This window comes from Pituophis catenifer, unplaced genomic scaffold, assembly GCF_029215685.1.
Source record: "Pituophis catenifer annectens isolate HBS135680 unplaced genomic scaffold, rPitCat1.0.hap2 SCAF_1, whole genome shotgun sequence".
In the NCBI taxonomy this organism is placed as follows: domain Eukaryota; kingdom Metazoa; phylum Chordata; class Lepidosauria; order Squamata; family Colubridae; genus Pituophis; species Pituophis catenifer.
This window is the reverse complement of record NW_027256881.1, coordinates 158736487-158759652: the sequence shown is the minus strand read 5'-3', so window position 1 is coordinate 158759652 and position 23166 is coordinate 158736487. Positions and strand designations below refer to the sequence as shown.

The 23166-nt window shown below is 37.0% G+C and overlaps 1 protein-coding gene across 1 annotated transcript in view; it reads left to right on the top strand.

The window, feature by feature from the left end:
* PKHD1 (PKHD1 ciliary IPT domain containing fibrocystin/polyductin) overlaps positions 1-23166 on the top strand; it is a 184027-nt gene that overhangs the window by 129615 nt on the left and 31246 nt on the right. Inside the window, exons 42-51 of the mRNA XM_070956611.1 lie at positions 1061-1170; positions 3080-3185; positions 3743-3877; positions 5352-5390; positions 7912-8050; positions 11248-11494; positions 13862-14036; positions 14558-14753; positions 18534-18599; positions 20201-20332. Coding sequence (XP_070812712.1) covers positions 1061-1170; positions 3080-3185; positions 3743-3877; positions 5352-5390; positions 7912-8050; positions 11248-11494; positions 13862-14036; positions 14558-14753; positions 18534-18599; positions 20201-20332 — 1345 coding nt within the window. The remainder of the gene's footprint in view (positions 1-1060; positions 1171-3079; positions 3186-3742; positions 3878-5351; positions 5391-7911; positions 8051-11247; positions 11495-13861; positions 14037-14557; positions 14754-18533; positions 18600-20200; positions 20333-23166) is intronic.

The window sequence follows — 23166 nt, the reverse complement described above, 5'->3', positions numbered from 1 at the left end:
CTCTCCTAATTTTGATTTGGTAATGAAATAGTTTTATTTCAAATAGATACACTATGTATTGTATTTTAAGATGAACTGACCTTAATTCTCATTCCTGATCTATAATGTGAATCAAAACTCAAATATTCTCCCCACCCCAAAAAAACATACAAAAGAATGTATAGTAAGAAAAATAGTAGTACTGATTAAGAGATTAGGGAAATTCTATGTTCAGGTTCTCATCTGACGATAATGCTGACTGAATAAATTGGGGCCAACCAGGGGTGGGAGTCAAAAGTTTTAGCTTAGTTTTTGGTTCTCTGCCTGGTTGCTGGGTGGGCGTGGCCATGGTGAGCGTGGCCTATTTGGCCTCCTGCACCACGGCAGGGGGCGGGGGGTGTTTTTCTCCCTCCCTAGGCTCTGGAGGCTTTCCTCAAGCCTCCAGGACTGTGTAAATGGCCTCTCCCAGGCTCCAGAGGCCGGAAACAGGCCTGTTTCCAGACTTCCGGAATGTCTGAGAGGCCCATTTTTTGCCCTCCCAGAGCCTCCACACGGGCCCTGCACTTACCTGGCATCCAAAACGGCCACGTGGAGACTCCTGGGAGGGAAGGGTGGGTGGGGCCAGCCAGTCCTTGCACCGACGAACCGGTCGAACTGGCTGAATCCCATCCCTGGGGCCAACCACAGCCAGTCTAACTACTGTATATCACAGGGTAGTTCTGGTGTTAAAAAGTGAGGGAACGAAGCTACTTTGAGCCCCTGAAGAAAATAGAAGTAGCTACAATAGAGGAAGTCCATATTATGAAAAACTATTCAAAGTGTTGCAGAAACAAAATGGAACAAAGGGTTTTTTTAAAAAAATATCTAAATCATGATTAAAAAGAACTGAATCTGAAATCCAGGATTTGAGGTCAATGTTTGGAATAGTTGTGTGTGTGTGTGTGGGGGGGAGGCACGTTTGTATGTATTTTCTCAACTTTCAGAGAGACCTATTATCTTAACCTCCATGGATTTCATCAATAATTTGATAGAGATATCAAAGTGCCATTTGTGATAATAAGTTCTCCTGACTTTATTGCAGAGTAACATGGTGTGTGGCACTGGACATGGTTACTTTTTTCATCTTCCTCCTTCAAGATTCGGAGAACCGGTGATGTCCTTCAGTAATAATGTAGCACATTCCTGCTCTAGGTATCTTTTTTTCCTTTCTGCCTATTTTATTTTGTCATCTCATACATGCCAATCAGAGGTGGGTTTCAGCAGGTTCTGACCAGTTCTGGAGAACCGGTAGCAGAAATTTTAAGTAGTTCTGAGAACCAGAGGTAAAAATTCTGACTGGCCCCGCCCCCATCTATTTTCTGCCTCCCAAATCCCAACTGATTGGGAGAAAATGAGGATTTTGCAGTAACCTTCATCTGGATTGGGGAGGGAATGGAGATTTTACAGTATCCTTTCCCTGCCACGCCCACCAAGCAATGCCACGCCCACCAAGCCACACCCACAGAACTGGTAGTAAAAAATTTTGAAACCCACCACTGATGCCAACAGATATACAACATGCACACACACAAGAATTCTATAGTAATTAATTGTGGTAAATGTGTTTAATGCTTTTTCTGATATTTAATAGGGTTTTCCTCCAGCAGGATGAAAACATATTGATATGCTATGGTTCATTTCTCATAGACTATGTAAACAATACATTTCATTTTCAGTTACATATAGTGTTTTTCTATTCTAAACCATTCTGTCATATTTTCATCTCTTATGTTTTACTCATTGGAGAGATGTGGCATCGATACATAATATTTCTCATGTTGCTGTATTCTGATCCTTTTTTTTGTTTTGTTTTTTGCAAAATATTACATTTGCAATGTAAAGATTGGCACAGAGTCCCTGCCATCCTTTATGAAATTGTTTCAGTTCATTAACAAATGTCATGCATAATTGCCATGAATTATTATTTATTTTTCTCCTAATCTATATTTATTTGATTATCCACATTTAAGTTTGGTGTTGTGATTAGGAGCCCAAGCTAGAAACCAGGAAACTGTGAGCCACTTTAGGCTTGAAATCAGCTGGGTGACCTTGGGCCAGTCACTTTCTCTCAACCGTAGGAAGGAGGCAATGGTAAACCACTTCTGAAAATCCTTGCCAATAAAACTTCAGGGACTCATCCAGGCAGTTATCAGTTGTCCAAACCTCACTTGAAGGTACACACAAACACACACACACCATATTCTTGCAGAAATTCTCATCATGAACAGGTTGAGAACAGAAGCTATAATAATCTTAACCAAAGAACTATATGAGGGAATCATTGTAATTTTGGAGCGGATTGGCTAGACCAGGATTTTAAGTCTTCCTGAGGCTGAATGTGTTTAGTGGTTGGAAGTGGATTGCAAGTATTGCATTTCTTGTGTTAATTAAATTATTTGTTATAGCCTACCTTTCCTCCAGAGGTCAAGGTGGTATACACAGTGCTGTTTTCCTCCACTCCCAATGGTCTTAATTCAACACCCTTAAGCAGTAGTTGAAATGCTTGTATTTAAAAGCAAGCTTACTATTCAGTTTCTTGCCTCTTTTTTTGAAGAACTTTGATATTTGCTTACTCTAGAAATGAGCATTTTTCCTGCCCTAATATGTTGGATGCTATATATGATCAAATGCTGCTGATTAACTATTCTTTCCTCCCGATTGTGCCTTTTCTGTTTATTGTTTATTCAATTTCATCAACTGCCACCTCCAAATACACACCATGGACTTCATTTGTTGTGCTAGAATCACTAAATTACTCAATGAGCACTAGTGTGGTTTAGTGTTTAAGATATCGATTTGGGAGCAGGGCCCCCCAGATTCAAGTCCACCTTCAACTATGGAAGTGCTCTCAGCCCACCTGAACTTTCAGGGTCGTTGTGGTGAAAAATAGGAAGAGCAAGCACTGTGTCTAATATCTTAAGCTCTTCTACAAATGATGGGATAAAAATCAAATAAATCAAATAAACAATCCATGTAGTTAAAACAAGTGTGTCATCTGATAGAAATTTGCCTAGATTATTTTTGTTGTTTATAAAATCATCATTTACTTTGCTATAAATAGGTATGGACTCCTCATACATCCAGCATATCACCCTCAAAAGGGAAACAATACAAAACCTGTTACATTCCAAAATTTTACTGCCTGGCAGTGCAAAGGTGGAGTGAAGGTACCATGCATTCTTTTTTCCTAGAAACAACAGAAAAAGATAAAAATAAAACTAGAAAGAAGAAAAAATGGTAAAATTGTATATTAGCAGCATCATATTGCTGTATTTTAAATAATGCTGGATGTTATTTTTATGATATTAAATGTGTGCAAATAATTCTTTTTTGTGTTCATTTTCTATATCCCAGAGCATATTATTATGCTTAGGAGAGAGAATGTAGTAATACTGAATAGTGAATGTCTTTGCAGCAAAACTTGTAAAATATCAGTCTTTAATTTTTGTTAACTGCTAACATACAAAACTAAATCAATAGAATTGGCATTATTTTAGATGATTTCTTAAAAATTCAATTTATCTTATCAAGCAGGAGCACAGGTTTGCCTTCTTAATTTAACTAATTTAATTTAATTAATTCAATTTATATGCCGCCCGTCTCTGAAGTCTCAGGGCGGCTCCTGATTTATCATTTTCTTTGAAACTAATGAGAGACTTTGTAATTAGCATTGTGCTATATGAAAACAATGCTAATATACTATTCTAAAGTATTATTCTATCAGATTATTAGCACCAGCAATCTCCAGCTTTGGAACTTCCACACCTCTTCCTGCAAAGATTTTGGTATCAACATTGTGGAAAGTCTTGGAAACACTTCCGTTGTCAACAGTGTACTAATTGGCAGCTTCCATGAAAAGGTATGAGGTTACATTTTTTTCCCCAAAGAATCACAGTTAAAGAGCCAAGAACACGGAATTAAAACCACAGCTTTTCTGGATACTAATTCAGGAACTGAATTTCCTTTCATAAACCAGCCTTACAGAGTTATGATTTGAGAGAGTCTTAGTAACCAAATTCTTTGAAATCCAAATCATATTAATTTCAAATCTATTCTTGAAAAGGGTCTATGTGTATCAGAAAAGAAAGTATATTATCTTGAATTACCATTTTTTTGTCTCTACACATCAACAAATTCTAAATTTTCCATCAAATTTTTTTAAAAATGGGTAATTTACCTTGAGTAATCTTAACATTTTTCTGTGAAGTTCTGTTCATTTGTTGGAAGTCACTTCATTCCAATCCCCATGCAAATTTTCATTAAGAGAAATCTATTACTCTCTCTATAGGTCATTTATAGAATATCACTTTATTTATTTATATCCTATTTTTATTATTTTTATACATTTACAGAATCCTCATTTGTGGCATAAATTCCCAATATAATAGTCTCAATCCCATGTAAATTAACCTCCACCCCAACAAATCTACTATGATCATCAATCAATACAAGTTCTGGTTTTAGTTGAGGATTTTATACACAAAAAATTATATACAAAAAATATTTTTCTGTTTGTTTTTTGTTCCAGCTAAAGTAATTTTTTCACCCAAGGTTTTATAAACCAAAATTCCATAAATGACTACTGGGCTTATTGTCTTTATAGGCCAGCAACTCCCAATCTTTTGGGCACTAGGGACTGGTTCCGTGGAGAAAGGTTTTCCTGTGGACCGGATGGGGCATGGTTTTGCATGCTGCCTACATCCCGTGGATCGGCCTTCGCTTGTTTTCATGGTTTCTGGCGTGCCGCGTGCGTGGTTTCTGGCATGCCACAGACTGGGTCCAGTCCATGGACCAGAGGTTGGGGAACCCCTGATATAGGCTACATTGTGGCTATAAGCATAGATGGCATTCCATGCCTCCCAGCTGTTCAACTTGCAACAAAACTGCAAAAAGCTGTTCCTTCCATTTACTTATGAGGAGCAGCTGTCCAGAAAACAAGTGGGCTATTTTGCAATCTCTATTTTATCCGGAGAGATTTCAGTGTCCAGCACTGGCCCTCTGGGCTCTATCTTTGAGTAGCTGTTTCCACTCCTTTAAGGACATCTAGTTCATCATAGCCTCAATGGAAGCTCTACTTTAATGGAAATTTCAAAATAAAAACTTGTATTTCATCAAAATAATGAAAAAAGAGGACAATTTTTTTTTTGTATAGTGTTACTCTTGCCTCCTCCATTTGTCACCCCATCTTCCATTTTTATTGAGCTATGCTGCCTTGGCAATGATATGCCGAAAATACCCCAGAATATGAAAATCTAGAGGCAAGCATATTTCTCTTGGAATTGTAAGATTCCACATGCCAAGATGTCTTCAAACTAATTTTCTATATATTGCAGGAATTTCAGCATGCCAAAATATATCTCAAGGCAAGGGAGGTAAGGTTGTTTTGAATAGGTGAAGGTTGGGAAAGAGGAATTTAAAATGAATCTAATGGATGCAAAATTGAATCTTGAAACAGATTTTAGTGTTACGAATAAGAGAGACTAAATTTTGATTACTGTAAGTGTGAAGAACGAAGAGAGAACCAGAGGAACAGGAGATAGGTAGATTAGAATGCAGCTAACTTTTATAGCACTAATGAAATATTTTCTTTGGTTTTGCTGTCTCGGGATACTGAGTTATCCCACATTACTTGTTAAAAGATTTTGAGGCACTCAGCTGTGCCTTGTTCCTTACAGCACCCCAGGGGGCTGATTATCTTTGATTATCTCATGATAAAGAATCTTCTTGTCATAATTTACATATTAATTTATGTAATTCTAGCCTTTAATAATGATGTCTCTTTAACATCAATTAAAACTTTATGACATTAATTTAACAAGAAAGCTAAACCTTCCATTCAGCCAACCCTTTTATGTTTAAAATATGTGGAATTTAAATGTGAGTATGTGTGTACTTGTGCTAAATAGCTATTAGCAATTTAAAAGTCATTGTAATTTCTAGAGATCTATTTTTTTTAAATTAACTTTTGATTTTTCTACATCTTTTATTTTCTGACCATCCCAAAGATAAGCTGTGGCAAAACATGGAGAGCTTTAAAAACACAAAACATATATTATGGATAGCCAGAGAACAGGCTTTTGATCAGGAGGTGCTTTACACAGTTGCTACACTCTGATCACCACAGCTTGACTACTGCAATGTGTTGTACATGGTGCTGTCACCTAGAAGCTTCAACTGATCCAGAATATAGCAGAATGAGCAGTGATGGGCATGCTTTGATATGTCCATATAACACTTTTGCTCCAAGAACTGCACTGGTTGTCAGTTTGCTTCTGGGTATGATTCAAGTGTTGGCTGTTACCTATAAAACTGTTCATGTTATAAAGCCTGGTTACTTGGGCAACTGCCTAATTCTCACAGTATCTAACCATTTTGTCTGATAGGATTGTCACACTCTGGTTTCCTTCAATTAAATAGTGCCATCTATCAGAACCCTAGAAGCCTATTTTCTCTGTAGCAGTGTCTGCCCTCTGGAGTGAGGTTCTCCCTGAAATCAGGAAGTCCTTCACTTTGTTGTTATTTAGAACAGTTATAAAGTCTTAACTCTTCTCCCAGGCCTTTAACAAAGGTGAATGGAAGCTGAACCACACAGAACTGTTGGGAGTTGATTGCGTACAAATTTAATAATAAATAAATAACACAAGGAAAAAAAAAGTAAAAAGTACTTAGCAGGGAAGAATGAATAGGGCCATGTAATATGAATTGTGTGAACTGAAAGAAATGATGGTGAGTTTGAGGGAAGTAGAAGAAAAGGAATATAACAGATGTGGCGGATGGACAAGAGTAATTGAGATTATGAGCAGCATATACATTTGATAAGTGAATGAATGAATAAATAATGAGATTACTATAAGATCCATAAATCTCCAAATTATTACCAAATTTAGATTACTATGGCAAGTATTTATTTATGCAGTTTCCAGAGCAAACTTGAACTTGGTGGTACTGTACTAAATGCAGTCTTCACTCTTCTACCTATGTCCCAATTTCTGCATGAAAAAGGCAGGATCTAAAAGTGTCTATACTGAGCTTGATGGATTAAGACAACTGTCTTAAACTAGTTTAAGTGTTGGGGGACACAGTTGGTCCAGAACGCAGCCGCGTGAGCTGTCGTGGGTGCACCTAGGTACACCCACATTACACCAATTCTCCGTGAGCTGCACTGGCTCCCTATTGGTCTCTGGTCACAATTCAAGGTGTTGGTTATTACCTTTAAAGCCCTACATGGCTAAGGGCCAGGTTATCTTCGAGTCTGCCTTCTGCCGCATAGCTCCCAGCAACCAGTAAGATCCCACAGAGTTGGTCTCCTCCGGGTCCCGTCAGCTAAACAATGCTGGCTGGCGGGCCCGCAGGGGAGGGCCTTCTCTGTGGCTGCCCCAGGTCTCTGGAACCAGTTACCTCCTGAGGTCCGGACTATCCCCACCCTATTGGCCTTCCGAAAAGTGGTGAAGACCTGGCTTTTCCGGCAGGCCTGGGGCTGTTGATCTCACTCTTGTGATCTGGCGAGATCCGGCCATGAATGGCGTGAATGAGTTTTTAATGTTTTTAATTTTTCAATGTTTTTTAAATTATTTTTTAAAATGTATTGTGAGCCGCCCTGAGCCTTCGGAGAGGGGCGGCATATAAATTAAATTAAATTAAATTAAATTAAATTAAATTAAATTAAATTAAATTAAATTAAATTATTAAATTAAATTAAATTAAATTAAATTAAATTAAATTAAATTAAATTAAATTAAATTAAATTAAATTAAATTAATTAAATTAAATTAAGACAGTTATCTTAATAACTATCTTAAATACAGCATTACCACATGAATTCATGCTAATGCATAACTTAACTTTACACAACTGTTCTTTTTAAACATAATGCCAATGTCTACATTCTTGTAGCAGGATAGAAGCTGTATGTTGACAGGGCTGAAAACTCCTCAAAAGCATGAACTATTGATTTCACGTGCAACCTTTATGAACTTTGACAGTCACAACTGCACTGCAATTACTACCTGTTCTGGCTGTTACCAAGGTCAAGGTAAATTAGATTTTCAGTACTGAACGTGGTTGTGATGAGAAGTGAGTGTGAAGAGCACGAAAGAGGATTTTCTACAAATAGTTTTGCTCAAATCAGTTCATAGAAAAGAAACAATCAATTTACATATATACATATCCAAAGGCAATGCATCTTTTTCAAACAGGACCGTTACATTTGCTAGAATATGGTAACAGAAGAGACAATGGAGTTGATGTCACTTGAGGACAAGCATGTTTTCCATATGTAGAAAATGAAGGTCTACAATGAAGAGCCTCTTTTATCAATGGATGCTCTTCACATGAATGAAGTCTGGAGTTTTATCATGTGGAGAGCCATAGTGGATAGAAGAAGCCCCACACTGCATAAATTCACCTTCTATATCCAGAGAGCCACAAGAGGATGTTGAGCTAGTAGATTGGCTAAATAAAAATAGAAATTCTAAGTGTAATACTTCGAATAAGAGCTTTTAAACCCCAAAAGACTTATTATGCAGTAAACATATGTAGGTTTTCCTTTGCTTTAAAGCCAAGCATGCACATCTCTACCAACCTGATTCATTTTAATAAAAAAGGATATAGGCTTATTTTGTAGTTCTCAAAGAATAGCAATAGCATTTAGGTTTATATACTACCCCATAGCACTTTATAGCACTCTTTGGGCAGATTACAATGTCAAATCTTTATTTGCATATTGTCCCCAACAATCTGGGTCCTCATTTTACTGACCTTGGAAGGATGGGAGGCTGATCAACCTTGAATCCTATCAGGAGTGAACTCCAGGTTGTGGGCAGAGTTTGCCTGTAATACTACATTTTAACCACTGCGCCACCAGAAACTTGAATTACAACCCCAACAATAATAACAACAAGAGAAAAGCTCTTTATTGTTTAGCCATAATGCATATGCATATTGCTTTTGCAATGCAAAAAAAATAAAATAAAATTGAAACTGGTATAGGTTTTCATGCTTGAGCAGAGGGTTAGATTAGAAGATCTTCAAGGTCCTTTCCAACTCTGGTATTCTATTAAAAAAACAAATAAACCAGAAATTAAATTCAGATATTCTTATCACCATTGCAATTTGCTCCAATCATATCTACATACACAGTTCTCATTTCCATTGTTTTATGCTAAAAGGACTGCATTTTATATTCAATACTTGTGTTCTGACTGCATATAAAATATATTGTTCTAAGACAGAGGTGTCAAACTCAAGGCCCGGGGGCCAGAGCCAGCCCATGGGGGCTTAAATCTGGCCTGCGGGCCTGCCCTGGAAACAGTGAAGGACCAGCCCACATGGCCCTCCTGAGCACCGTTTTTGCTGGCAGAGGGCTGCAGAATGGAGCCCGGGAGGGCCGTATGCAGCCACCCCGAGCTCCATTTTTGCTGGCAGAGGGCTGCAGGAGGTCATCACAGCCGAAGACAGAGCCGGGGAGGGCTGTTGGGGCCAAAAACAGAGCCCGATGAGTGACATCAAGCTGACCACACCCACCCTGGCCAACCCCCCACCCCCCAAGGTCACAGCACAACCCTGATGCGGCCCTCAATGAGATCGAGTTTGACATCCCTGTTCTAAGATATAAGTCCCAGAGTAATTTGTCATATATGTATACACATATACACACATATACATACATGTATATACATACATACATTTTCAAACAAACATATATAAAATAAAATGAACAATCACAAAAGAGAAAGGAAAAAAATTACACATTGAATAACACATAAAGAAAATAACAAGAAAGAATTTGTAATTTCAACTTGATCAGTCTGATTTTATAAGCCTTTAAAGAGAAAAACTAAATTCATCCAGCTTGTCAAATAACTTTTTTCAAAAGGCAGAGGTAGTATGACATTTTCTGATTAACAGAATATACAATTTTCTCAAAATTGGCTAAATTGCACATCTCTGAAATGCAATCCATTAATAACTGGAATTATAATATTTTGACATCTCCTGCTGGATCCCACCTTTGTGCTTGAAGACAACTGAATATAGTTGCAGTTAGGTTTAGGAATCCATCTTTTCCCATTATTAAACAGTTCTCTCCTTAGCTGGCTTCCATTCTGGCTAAGCAAATCTTGGAAGAGATGCTTTGCTTCAACAAGGCTCTGAGCAAAACACCCCTTTGAAGATGTTTTGTGAAGCAATGCAATCCTTCACTTCTAAAGAAGAAAATGCTGCCTTCATGTTGATTTTGAGGCATGCTCAGAAGACTCTTCTGGCCAGAGGAAGCACCAGAAGCATAAAGCGTCCAGGGGGATGAATGGTGCTAGGAACACAAAGCTCCTTGTCAAGGTACTGTTCAGCTGCCTCACATAAGCCTAACTTTCACTTTTCATGCTCATGGCAATTCGTAGTCTTTCCAAGAAAATTGTATTTAAATAATAATAAAAATAGCTTGGAACTGGAGTGGGATAAAAGACTCCTTCTTGGAAGCAAACATCAAAGATAAAGTAGTAATATTAATAATAGCAACCATGCATTACTAGAACATATACGGTTTTTAAAATCTATATGGAGTCAGGAATAACCAGGGCATGAAATTAGTGACTAGATTCAAATACCTGCATATTTGAGATGCCTGCCATTGAGACCAGAAAAAAACATTACTGTCTTTTCTCCAATCCTAGCAGTTTTCCTCTTGCTTAACAATTTCTTGGCTAAAATATGCATTTTAAAAACCGTTCACATATTTTAGCTAATGGAAACGTGTGAAAACAGTCAATAGTTAGAAACATTGTGCAAAAGACTGTGGAAGTGCATTACTAATGGAAGATTTGTTTGATGGTGCTACAAGATTCTGTTTGTTTTGTTTAATTTAAAGACGTACAAATCCTTATTCCTTTTTTGATGTTTAACTTTTTGCATTTTACATCCATTAAAATCAAACAGTATAATAATGTGTGTATGTGTGTGTGTGTGTGTGTGTGTTTGTGTGTGTATAATCATAAGCAGTATTTACAATGGTGAATATCTACCCCTGGGCAGAGAAGCTGACTGGGTGATCTGAGGCCAGTCACACTCTCTGAGACATAGCAAGAATAAAACATTGCCAAGAAAACTGCTGTTGATTTGATCAACAACATCAACATCGCATTCTAATTTTTTGAATTCTCAGTTTTCATTGGATAGGATTTTATAGCTTCCCTTAATTGTCCTATAATATAGTATGTTCCTCTTCTTTTCCAGGAGGCTTTACTGTCAGAACAGAACAAATCCTCCTCCTCAATGCCCCAAACTGGCTATCATTTCCATTCCCTCATTGTGCCATCCTCAAAGATCTAGATGGCTCTTTCACCGGACAACCAGGAAGTCAGATCCTTCCTTCTCTGGATATTCTTCCAGATTCCTGTAGGACAATTGTCAATGCCAGTCAAGCTGTCAATGCCAGTTGTTGTTTTGCAAATGTTACTTTTCATCGTATGTCTATTAGCCTGTAAGTTTTTGCTTTTTTTTTTCTCATGTGTAATTGTACAAAATTTAGGAAGTCATACTTTAGCAAAATAATAGGTTGCAAAAATAAGAGAAAACAATGTGTTAAAAAACATCCAATACCAGAAAAGTCATTTCATTGTGGGGAATAAAACATGAATAGGACAGGCACATCCAGCAATCGCATACAGTGTAATTGCAGGAGAAATACATTTTTAAAAATAAAAATAGATTATGTTAAGCAGGGGTGGGCTGCTGGGAGTTCACAGGGGTTCGGGAGAAACTCTAGCTAAGATTTTGTGCAGTTTGGAGAACCCCCAAATCCCACTCCTATTTTTGGGATAACAGCATGCGGTCATGCTTTCAGTATTTGCACAAAACCTCAGAACAAGTATGGCCTGACCACATCTTTTTTCTGCCTTGCCTCCATAACCTTATGTTCAACTCATCCCAAGTGTATAAATAAGATAAATTTATGTTCTTCTTAGTGGACAGGTGTTAAACTACACCTTCTCCTCTTATTCTATAATAGTCCATGCATAGTCTCAATGTGTGAAAATCTGTCAGTCATTATCCTGAGGGGAATTTGGGTGATTGTTTTGGAACAGAGATAAAAGAGACAGAGCAGGGATTGGCAATGGGACTATTATTTCATGCTGGTACGTGTGTTGACAACTCAAGGATGAGAGAATAGTACTTCAAATCAATTGGGAAAGGCCTTAAGCAAAATGCAAGTTTGACACTCGTGGGTGTCTACTATACTATTAAATTTCTATTTCTGAAAGAATACATTGCAATATTGATGCATGTATCACTGGCCTCATCCTAAACCAATTTCATTGTTGCTTTATTTTCTTGAGTTATATCATTGTAGTAGATTATTTCACAAAGGTAACAAACAGAAAGCATTTAGAACTAAACGCAGTGTTTGCCATAATACAAAGGGGGGAAGGGAGGGGAGAACCCCCTTAGGATAAGTAAGCTAATGGTAAACATAAACAGGAGACTTAATATTTATTCTACTCATAGTTGTTGATTGGTTTAGCAAACCCTTTGTGAGCCATTTATGTTCAACAGTTCTGCACACTACACTTGAGCTAAATTACATAACAGCTTAAAGAACCATGATGGTAAATTGTAACGCAGACTGTAAAGTTCTATCTACTAGTCATGCCAGATTTCTGTAGCAAATTGCTTCTTAATTGAAACTTCTCCGGATATAAAAATGCAGCACTGCCTATCAGTCATCCAGGTTTTTCTCTTCTTTTTAACCCTTTTGAAAGGCTCCTGGCAGTTTGAGCCAAGGGTTAATTTCACATTACCACTGTGGTAACCTCCTCCTGGTTTCTTCTTCAGAAAGAGAAGAACAGATCTTAGAGAGCTGCCTCCTCCTTTGGTAATGAAACACTTTCTCGTTAATGATCCATGCAGGCTCCCTCAGCTCCTCCAAATTAAAAATGCTCATGCCCTCCTCTGCTCCATTAACATTAAAGAGAGGTAGATTGGTGGCTATTTAGGGCACAGTGAAAATCACTGGCTATTTAGAGCAAATTAAAATGGTGCTAATTATGGTGGTAGGAATGCTCAATTATGCTAACAATATAGTAGTTCTATTTTGGGGCTAGCTTGACAGTATGAAGTGAAAGCATTGTTTGGAAAGACAATATAATAGTCAGCTCATGATTTACCTGGACATTTTGAGGAATCAAAACTATTTGTTGCCTTTCAAGGGTCTTATTCTGCCTATCCATTATCCTCCATTGTTTTGGAACAACAGGGATGGAAGTGAAATTATGTTATTCTGATTTTAATGCATTTATCCAGTTTGGACCTCTCAGAATTAAATATGTTGTTTATCAAAATTTGCATTTTTTGGAGCTTGGTAAGCAACTTGAAAATATATGGGCATGTTGTTATTATTTTATTATTTGTTGCAAATGAATTCAGCAAGAGGAGTCTTATAAAATCTACACAGAAATTCTGTGGTTTCTTCTGACACAGAAAGACGCAAAAATTGGAGGGAAACTAAGAAAATGAGTAAAACTAGAAATGATGGATTTATTTCCAACTGCAAGGAGCTTGTAATTCCCAAAATAAAAAAGTTGAATACCCAGGAGTTTGCCTGGTATTCTTGATTAAGGATTCACTCAAGCAAATCTGAATTGTCAAGTAGGTTGTCTACTTGAAAAGTTTTTATGGGACTTAAATTTGGGGAAGTGGGATATGTTGCCATTCTATACTATCTGATCCATGCCTAAATACAGTATTTGAAGCGCAACAGTGGGCTAACATGATGCATCAACATAGCAACAGTAAGTATCAAAGTGAATATTATTTAGAAAATACAGGTAAATTTCATTTTTTTTCCCAGAAATTCCCCAATCTTTTCATCTAATTTAACTGTAACTAATAGTCGCAACAAGGTGATCACTGTCAATTACATGTCTGACACTTTATCAAATGCCAATAGCTGGATGAGTCTTCTTCTGGATCAAGAAATTTATACTTTGTCATTCAGCAGTCCTCTGTTTCAAAGAAATTTGCAGGTAATGAAGGTTTGTTTAATCCATCAACTGTTACAGTATCACATTGTTATAGGAAACAGAAAAAAGTATTTTGAAGCCAAAATATCATAAAACTTCATTTTAATTTAATGGAAGGATTAGGTACAGAGAATAGGATTCATAGTGTCTGTATGTGATATGGGTCATTCACAGGTCAGAATGAATATTTTATAATGGGAAAGACAATTTCGGAGCTATAAGATAGCATGAAACACACTGGGTAACTCTGCATTATATGTGGCTTTTATTGGCAAGGCCATGCTCTTGAAATGATTACTCATTTCTCAGTAGCAAATACTGTAAATAGTCAAATCCAAAGATCATTATTCATAAATTAGGGGAGGGGTAGAGGTGAAATTTTGGCATTTATGGGTCTGCTGAAAAATTGCTGTGTCTCTCCTTCCTTCTCTCTTACACAATCTTCAGTGTATTTTATTGCAGTCCTGATATAATTCAGAAAGGAAATATAAATGTTTGCATGTTTCTTGTGTTCTACTCCATAGTATGTAGCTACATTTGATAATTTTGCTGTTGGCAATTACCTATTATTGGAGCATGAAGGGTTGCCAGTCCACAGTCAAGTTACAGTGCTTTGTGGAAGAAGGCAAGGGTCACTACTCCAGGCTGTTCCTTCCCATAGACATCACAAGGGTTGTGACTGGTTTTTCAACAAGAAAATGAACAAGTTAACTTATTTAGGTAAGAACTTAATGTTAAGGTTGTAGTTGATAATAATGCTCATTGAGAAGGAACAACTGTACACGAATGTTGGAATTGGTGATGGACATCACACATTAACCACATTGAGTAGTTCGTTCCTTTGTGAAGCAATTTGGAAGTCAGACACTTCTTCTGAAAATTGCTTTTCGGTTGTTAGGCTTGCCATTTGCTGGTGAAATTTTCTCCATAATTAAAATCTCTTTGTGCTATTCCAGAAAGTTCTTGGAGAAACAGGGAGCACATAACAATAAGTGGTTTTATACATGGGAACTTATTTGCATGACTGAATCCTGGAATTATTTGTGCCAATTTTAACCAGTGTAGTAAATTTTAGGTGAAAAAGAACATGGCATGCCTAAAATTGGACTAGTGATGTGAAGCTCCTTCATATGAACAGCGTCACATAATAAAAGTGTTTTTTTCTAACTCAAGGAAGCCTGAAGTGGGCTTTAGTCTCTCCCCTGAACACAAGAAAGAAAATAATTTTGTTACATAGTTCTTTACCTGAAAGAACTTCAGAGTCTTAACTGCAAAAATAACAGAAGTTATTGCAAACAGAGACTCTATAACTATTTCACCTAAGCTACATTTTGGTCTCTTTGCATTTATCAATAAAAGTGTGTCATTGTTTGAACCATGAAGTGCTTTCTCTGCTGAAAGAAAAAGTGGACTGTGTGAGCTCAGCTCTGTTCCTTCTGAGTTTAATGACCCAAGATCTTTCCAAGAAAGGACCATCTGTGTTTTGATTTTTTTACTATCCTTTAAAATAAAAACAGAAATTTTCTTTATTTTTAAATTGCGGAGATAGTCTGAAAAAAATTAGTCAGCTAATTAATCCCATTTACAAGCTTTGTAGGATTCTTCAGCTGTCACTCACTTCTAGGCCTAAGGCCTCTAGTTTAGTGCCTATTCTCCTGTTCATGTGACTCAGTCTCCATGGCTACAGGTTGCATCTGCTGACACCCATACACTGTTTACTGCTTAATTAAGAATTTCACGCTCAGCCCTTATCTGCGGCAGAGAACAAGAACATGCTGTTAAGAAATTCCAAATATAGGCCACTGCATAAGGGAAGCCTTTATTGTAGGTCTGACTCTTTGGAGCCTCTTTAACTACCCTCTTGGCAACTGAGCTGCCACCTTTCAATCAAAAATCATTAAATGGGGCAGAGATAATGAGCATGTCTCATATCAAAAGAAGGATGTTTGCTTGGGCTGAAGAGGAAAAGCTGTAAAAGCCTACCAGCCCTCACCACTTCAAAAGAGGAGAGGTTGCTCCGTCAGCAGGACCCAGAAAGCATCATTTGTTTCTGTTTGACTTATGTAAAAGGTCTGGCATGTTAGAGTCCCGTCTTGCAGCCGTGGGTCTCCCCCCACCCCCACCCTCCCACCCCTTGATGCTCGTGTGTCAGCAGTTAGGCAGCTGGGCCCTAACCGTATCCGCCGGAGTATCTAATCACTTGACTCTGTCTCAACAATGGACACTTGTAGGGGGTGGTCGGGAGGAGGTCTGTGCAACAATAGGAACACAATTATTGCAGCTGCTAGGGAGGGCGATAATTCTTCTTAGGGAAACCAAAGGGACCTTGTCGAGGTGGTAGAGAGGGGAAACCTGAGTCTATTCTTAATAACCAGACTTTTGGAAGTACTTTGCTTTGCCAGTGGGGCTCCAGCAGCTGCTCTTGTCCTAACCTTCTCTAATAATTGTACATTCTGTCCGAGGTCAATTTACTTATGACCTCCTTCTTTTGTGCCAGTTAAAAGCCTTTTAGGGTGAATTGTTGAAAAGTGGCAGGAGTGCATTAAACCCTAAATTTAATGTCAATAAATACAGATCAGATGCCAGATCATTCACAGGCAGGCTCTGAAATTCACACAGCGTTTGCTTCAAACCGAATCTCACAGTTAAAAAAAGTCATTGTTATTCTGAAAGCTGAGCATGTGAAGGAAGACATCGTGGAGACACAGCAGGAACTGTTCATCGTTAACTTAGAGGCTTTATAGTTTTCCATCCTTAGTTGCTCTAGGAAGTATCACAAATATTCTCAGGTCTGAAGAGAAAAAGCAATACCAAAATTAATATACAGAATAAGGTGGCCAATCTCATTCATTGTATACTGAAAAGATTTTGTGAATTTGCCTTGATCATTTAGAAAATATTCTACCGAGTTACGGATAAGTCAGGCAAAATATATTAAGAAGCTCTTATCCAGTAACAATTAACTTAAGCATATAGAGAAGTGTATATAATCTAGTTATTTATTGACATACACAATGTCAAAGGGATTCTACAAAACTGTCCATAAGAGCAATTGCTTCTATCCCATAGACTGGCAGAAGATATATGTGCCAGGGACAAAGGAGCTGACCTGTCAAATTTGGAAACAAAGACAATGAAGGACAATGAAAATGATCAGAAAACTTGAAATTAAACTTTATAAGAAGAGCTTGGAGTAATATGGTAGATTTGGGCTTGAGAAAAAATGACTATGTGGCGCTATGACCACATTATTCAAGCATCTAAAAGGTGCTACAAGGAGTAGAAGCAGGCAATTGTCCCAGATTGCAGATCATAAAACTGTGCTTTTAATTTGCAGATATGTTTGAAAATCCAGGAGTAAGCATTTTTTAGATTTATATCCCATTTTTCCTTTAGGAGCTCAAGACAGTATGTGCAACAAACCCTCCTCCTATGTTTTCCTCCATGACAACTTCCTAGGGAGGTAGGGTGGGCTAGAGGGAGTGACTAGCCACTTGGAAACCTGGGGTCTTGAATTTTGACTTAAAACTGGATCTGGGGCTCCCTGATGCCAATCCAATACCTTCACTGCTATATCACACTGGCTATACATATTCTTCAATGCTTCCTAATAGCAAGAGCAGTTCAATAGTGAAATTAATTATGAAAACTGCAAATCATTTTGAGGGGGTGTCCCCTCAATCATTCCAGGTGTCAATCCTGGTTGAAGTGTTTCTGTGCTCAGAAGTCAGAAGGTCAGAAGATCAGGAAAAGACTTTGAAGATGCCATTTGGGCATTCTGTATAGTACAATAATGTAATTTTCAGAAACAATAAATTCTTTTATTAACAGCAAGTTATATTTCAGATTATTACTAACTGAAATTGTGCAATTAAGAAAGAACTTTGTGGAAACTTAAAGTTTTGCAAAAATAAAATGTAAAGATAAATTTAGATGGTTAAGGGAGAGGGGAATCAAAAATGGCAAAACCTTAAAATGTTCATTGGTTTAAGAATATGGATTAACTGGATGGAGGAAAATGAAAAAAGGCAGGAGCAGAACTGAATGGAATATTTTGAAAAAGAGCATATCTGTCTAGTTAAACACCTAAATCTTGTTTTGTGTATTTTATATAGTGTCCTTCAACCACATTTTGAATCACGTTAACAATAAAACATGATAAAAAGAACTTTAATAATGGAGGAACAATTTTGCTTGGTTTCACAAGGAAAGCATTGTCAGCAGGAGATGCCTGGGAAAACTTAACCCATCCTTTCCCAGGGATTACCTATAACAAACAGCTCTTTCTTAGCACTTTTTCTCCTTAGCTGAGCATCTGACTCTTTTCAGGTTTTTGTATAAGGTGTATTTAAAATGCATGGATTCATACAATGCACATCATATTATGAATATTTCAAAACATGAAATTCCTCACAATTGAAGAAACTTTGTTTTATTGAGTTAGAACAATTTTCAGCTTTTATACAGCATTCTTATGTTTTACCAACTTTCTAAATGTAGTTACAGGGAGAGGCCTAATCCAAGTGACACTTAAAGTTGAAGACATATTCCCTTTATCAGAACCAGGTATGTAAATTCAGTTTAAAATTTAGTCTTGTTTGACTGAGCACTATTTACTCTAACCTATAGGATGTATTTCTGGGTACTTAAACTTTTCTGGGTTTCTGGTTAGTGTTTTCTCTGTATAGAAAATTTATATAAGAGTCATGTCTAGTGTCTGCCAATGATGCATATGACTGCATCACATCTATCCTATGCCCATTGCTGAAAATAACTTTTCTTTAAATAATTATCTGGTAAATGAAAGGACTAGCTTTTGTCACCCTACATTTGCTCTCCCTTCCCAGGATAGTGTTTGTCCTTCCTTCCTTCCTTCCTTCCTTCCTTCCTTCCTTCCTTCCTTCCTTCCTTCCTTCCTTCCTTTCTTTCTTTCTTTCTTTCTTTCTTTCTTTCTTTCTTTCTTTCTTTCTTTCTTTCTTTCTTTCTACATTCAACTGCCATTGGACTTCTGGATAGGAAGCCAAGGAGATAGATAGAGATAGAGACAGCGACAGAGAGATTAAAATGAACGAAAAGATTATAAAAGTGTGTTTTAGAAAGTTCAGAAGAAAAGATGATATTGCAATTAAGCAATTAATTTATTAACTCCTCTGTTAATTGAAATATAAGCCTCATTTACCTCCAGTCTAAATATTTTGCTCTTTAAGATAATCTCTCTTAAATACTTGCTTTCTTTCTTGTTGATAAAAATGGTTAGGAGGGTAGTAATGGGGAAATTTATATCTATAATTTTGATTTTACTATATCTTAATTAATGCCTGGCATCCGTTTAATCTACCTTGAACAACAATCCTATCACACAGGTAGACATTTCAGAGAACCTCTACTGAGAAGTGTATATCCAATTAAAACAAATGATTAAAATACTAGTTGCCATTTTAAGGAAGATAAACATTGTTTCTAAACATCTTAGTGAGGTTTGCCAAATCTGTACTGAGGTAGGTAGGTAGGTAGGTAGGTAGATAGATAGATAGATAGATAGATAGATAGATAGATAGATAGATAAGACAATAGACCAGGGGTGTTGAACTCAATTTCATTGAGGGCCGCATCATGGTTGTGTTTGACCTCTGGGGGCTGGAGTGGGCATGGCCAGGGTGGGCGTGGCCACACTACATCACTTGTGCCAGGGGCGCCTGTGGTGGCTTCTCTGCCAGCGAAAATGGAGCCGGGGGGGCGCATGCGGCACTCCCAAGCTCCATTTTTGCTGGCAGAGGCACCATTTCCAGGGCAGCCCTGTGGGCCAGATCTAAGCACCCCATGGGCCACATTCAGCCCCTGGGCCTTTTTTTTTTTTTTAATTTGATTTATATGCCGCCGTTCTCCAGAGACTCAGGGCGGCTTACAATGAGCCAAGCAATAGCCTTCACCCTTTTGTATATTTATACAAAGTCAGCTTATTGCCCCCACAACTGGGTCCTCAATTTACCTACCTTAGAAAGGATGGAAGGCTGAGTCAACCTTGGGCCTGGCGAGATTCGAACCTGCAGTAATTGCAGGCAGCTGGTCTTAATAACAGGGTGCTTTAGACCACTGTACTACCAAGGCTCTGCAGTAGACAGGCAGGTAGGCAGACATACAAAACTAAATTCTTTCTTTTTTCCTAGATCCAGTTTCTTCTTTTTCTCCTCCTGTTTACAGATGGTCCCTTGTTGAATCCTGGAATGATGTGACAAAGGGCTGGGGCGGCTACAATAAAAGTATACCATCAGCTGATGAAGATGTCATCATTTTACCAAGTAACTATATTTTGTTAATATACTATATTTTAATAATAAAGCCATTGTAACAATAGAGCTTGGCACATGAAAGATACAAATAACCAATCTAATATATAAATACGAAAAAGCCAATTTAATATATTCTAATTATATTTCTGATTTCTTTACTGTTTTATTCTGCAATTTAAATATTCATTTGTCAACCAACAGCTCCATGTACATTTTCATATCTTCTGACATCACAAGATGAAATATGTATAAATAAATGAAAGGAGGTTGCTTATGCCAACATAACTACATGTTCTCGGGAGAAATATTGCCTGTTTTGTAATAATTGGATATTATGTGAAAACAGTGGACTTTTCTCAAGGCTATTGAAAATGCTAGAGAAACCTCAGAAGAAAGACACAGCAAACAAATTGGGATCACATTGCTTTGAGGAAGGGCACTTCACTCTAAACTTCACTTGAATGAAATGTGCTTCAAAGATCCGTACAACTTCTTGTATCTGTTGCTTTTTCTAACTGTTTTTCTTAGGAAAGCATTTTGATTGCAATAAAGCAGATATTGGTTATTATCAATAAACAGATCTGGATGATTAGTCAGTTTAGCAAATTTTTCAAACAAGTCTCAGATTTTCCGAAATTGGAAAACCTATTAGAGATCAGATGGCAAATGTTAGACTGAGGATTTTTCCCACAGTGAATTTTCAAAAGAATCATTTTTTTCATCCATTTTTGTTGTACCGATGTAGCATCAATTCAGAAATAGCATTTAGCATCTCAAGACAAACTCTTACTTTCAAAGAAAATGACTACCATTTGTACACATTGAGTTGAAATAGGTGAAGAGGATTTTCCCTGCCTTTACATAACATAGAATTCTGGATTTGGACTTGGATTAGTCTACAATGCTCACAGTTCCCAGTTGAGACTATGGTTAAGTGTGCCCATGTGTTGTGAGATTAAGGAGTCTTCATTGTGTCTTCTGATTGCTAGTTGGTATTCATAGATGTGCTTTGTTAGTCTTCTGCCTGTCTTTTCTACATAGTAATGGTTACAGTCCTTAACACAGTATACATTGCAGTTTTGTTAAGATGTATTGGAGGGCTTTAGTATGGCTTGTGTGGTTTTAATAGTCTATTGGCTATTTCTGAGATATTCTCATTACAGAGAAAATGATGGTAAATTAGAAATACAAGTGCTCCATTACCAAAGTAACAACCCAAACTTCTACAATAGTGATCTGTGTAAGAACAATCTTCAGACAAGTAGAAACAGACTCAGAAACAATTATCTAAGACTAAAACCCTTTAAAACAAGTAAATAAAAAAACCAATTGTGCTCCTCCCAAAACAGAAGTCATCTATAGCATACAATGTAAAGATTTATTAAAGGTAATAAAATAATGTAAAAATTGTTGATAGTAAGAGTATTCCATTTTCATATGTATGGTAAAATGTGTATTTAGAACTTAAAGCTTACCTTTTTCTGAAATTTAGTTTTTTCTCCAATAGTTAAAGATACTTAACATTCTTTATCACAGTCTTATGTTAATGGCTTCTTCTGTTTCCATCATTAACTTTTTACTTATTTGCTTTTCCTAAAACAGGTGAAAATAGAGATTATATGTAGTTCCATGTCCACTAGTTTTAAATTCCATTTCTAACAAAATTTAAAACATTTTGAAATAAATTTAAGCAATAAACAAAATTTCATTGACTGTGTAAAGTATTGATTTTATACACTAAGCATATATTTGCAAACAAATCAAGCAATAGATTTTATAAACATAATAACATTTCTAGGAAATATTCATCTACAGAATGAATAGAATGCCTGGTGAATGGTTCCTTTCATCCTTTGGCCATGCCCATTTCCTTTGACTCAATAAAGTAGGAATAATCCTAGTTCCTTTAAATAATAAGTCTCTAAGTTTCATCATGTCAGTGAAGGCAACTCTACATCCCCCTCCCTTTTATTGTAATGTTATAATTCATGATGGGGTGGTGCGGTGACTCAGTGGTTAAGATGCTGGGCTTGTCGGCTGGAAAACTGGCAGCCCAGGTTTGAGACTTGAGCTCCATGCGATGGGGTGAGCTCCTGCCTTTGCCTCAGCTCCTTCCACCCTAACAGTTGGAAAGCATGCAAATGAGAGCAGATAAATAGGTACCACTTCAGTGGGAAGGTAACAGAGCTCTGTGATGACATGTTGGCCTTGAAATGGAAATGGAGATTAGCACCACCCCCTGTAGTCAGCAACGACTAGTGGATTAAATCTGCAGGGACTCCTATAATTCATAATACATTGTATTATTTCAATGCCAATTTCTAAGGAGTAATGTTTATATAATATGATTAAAATTACTAACATTCTATTATTTAGAAAGCTTAAAGTATTGAAAATAAAAAGAAAAAAACCCTAAAAATTCTACCAGTATTAATTACCATTTAGGATATCAATGTTACAAGCCTAAGATTAACTTTTCATCCAAAGTTGAGTGTAACATAAAGAAAAAAGAACCACTACAATTCATATCAAGATATTAGTTAATGTAATACTTTGGTCTTGTAGTAATTACTTAACATTAAGATTTTACTGTATTATTACTTTCTGTATATGTAACTCAATACTTTTCCAAAACCATGTTTTAGTATTGATTTTGGTGTATACTGTTACAGTAATTTTGGTGTGTATATATATTAATAGCAACTGTGAAGAGGGCTTCACCTACCTAATATATACTGGGGTAGTTTTATATATAAGAGCAATTATGGACAAGTAGCTCATTGCTCATAGCTCATTGCTTAACGCATTGTAAGCAGCCCTGAGTCTCCGGAGAAGGGCGGCAT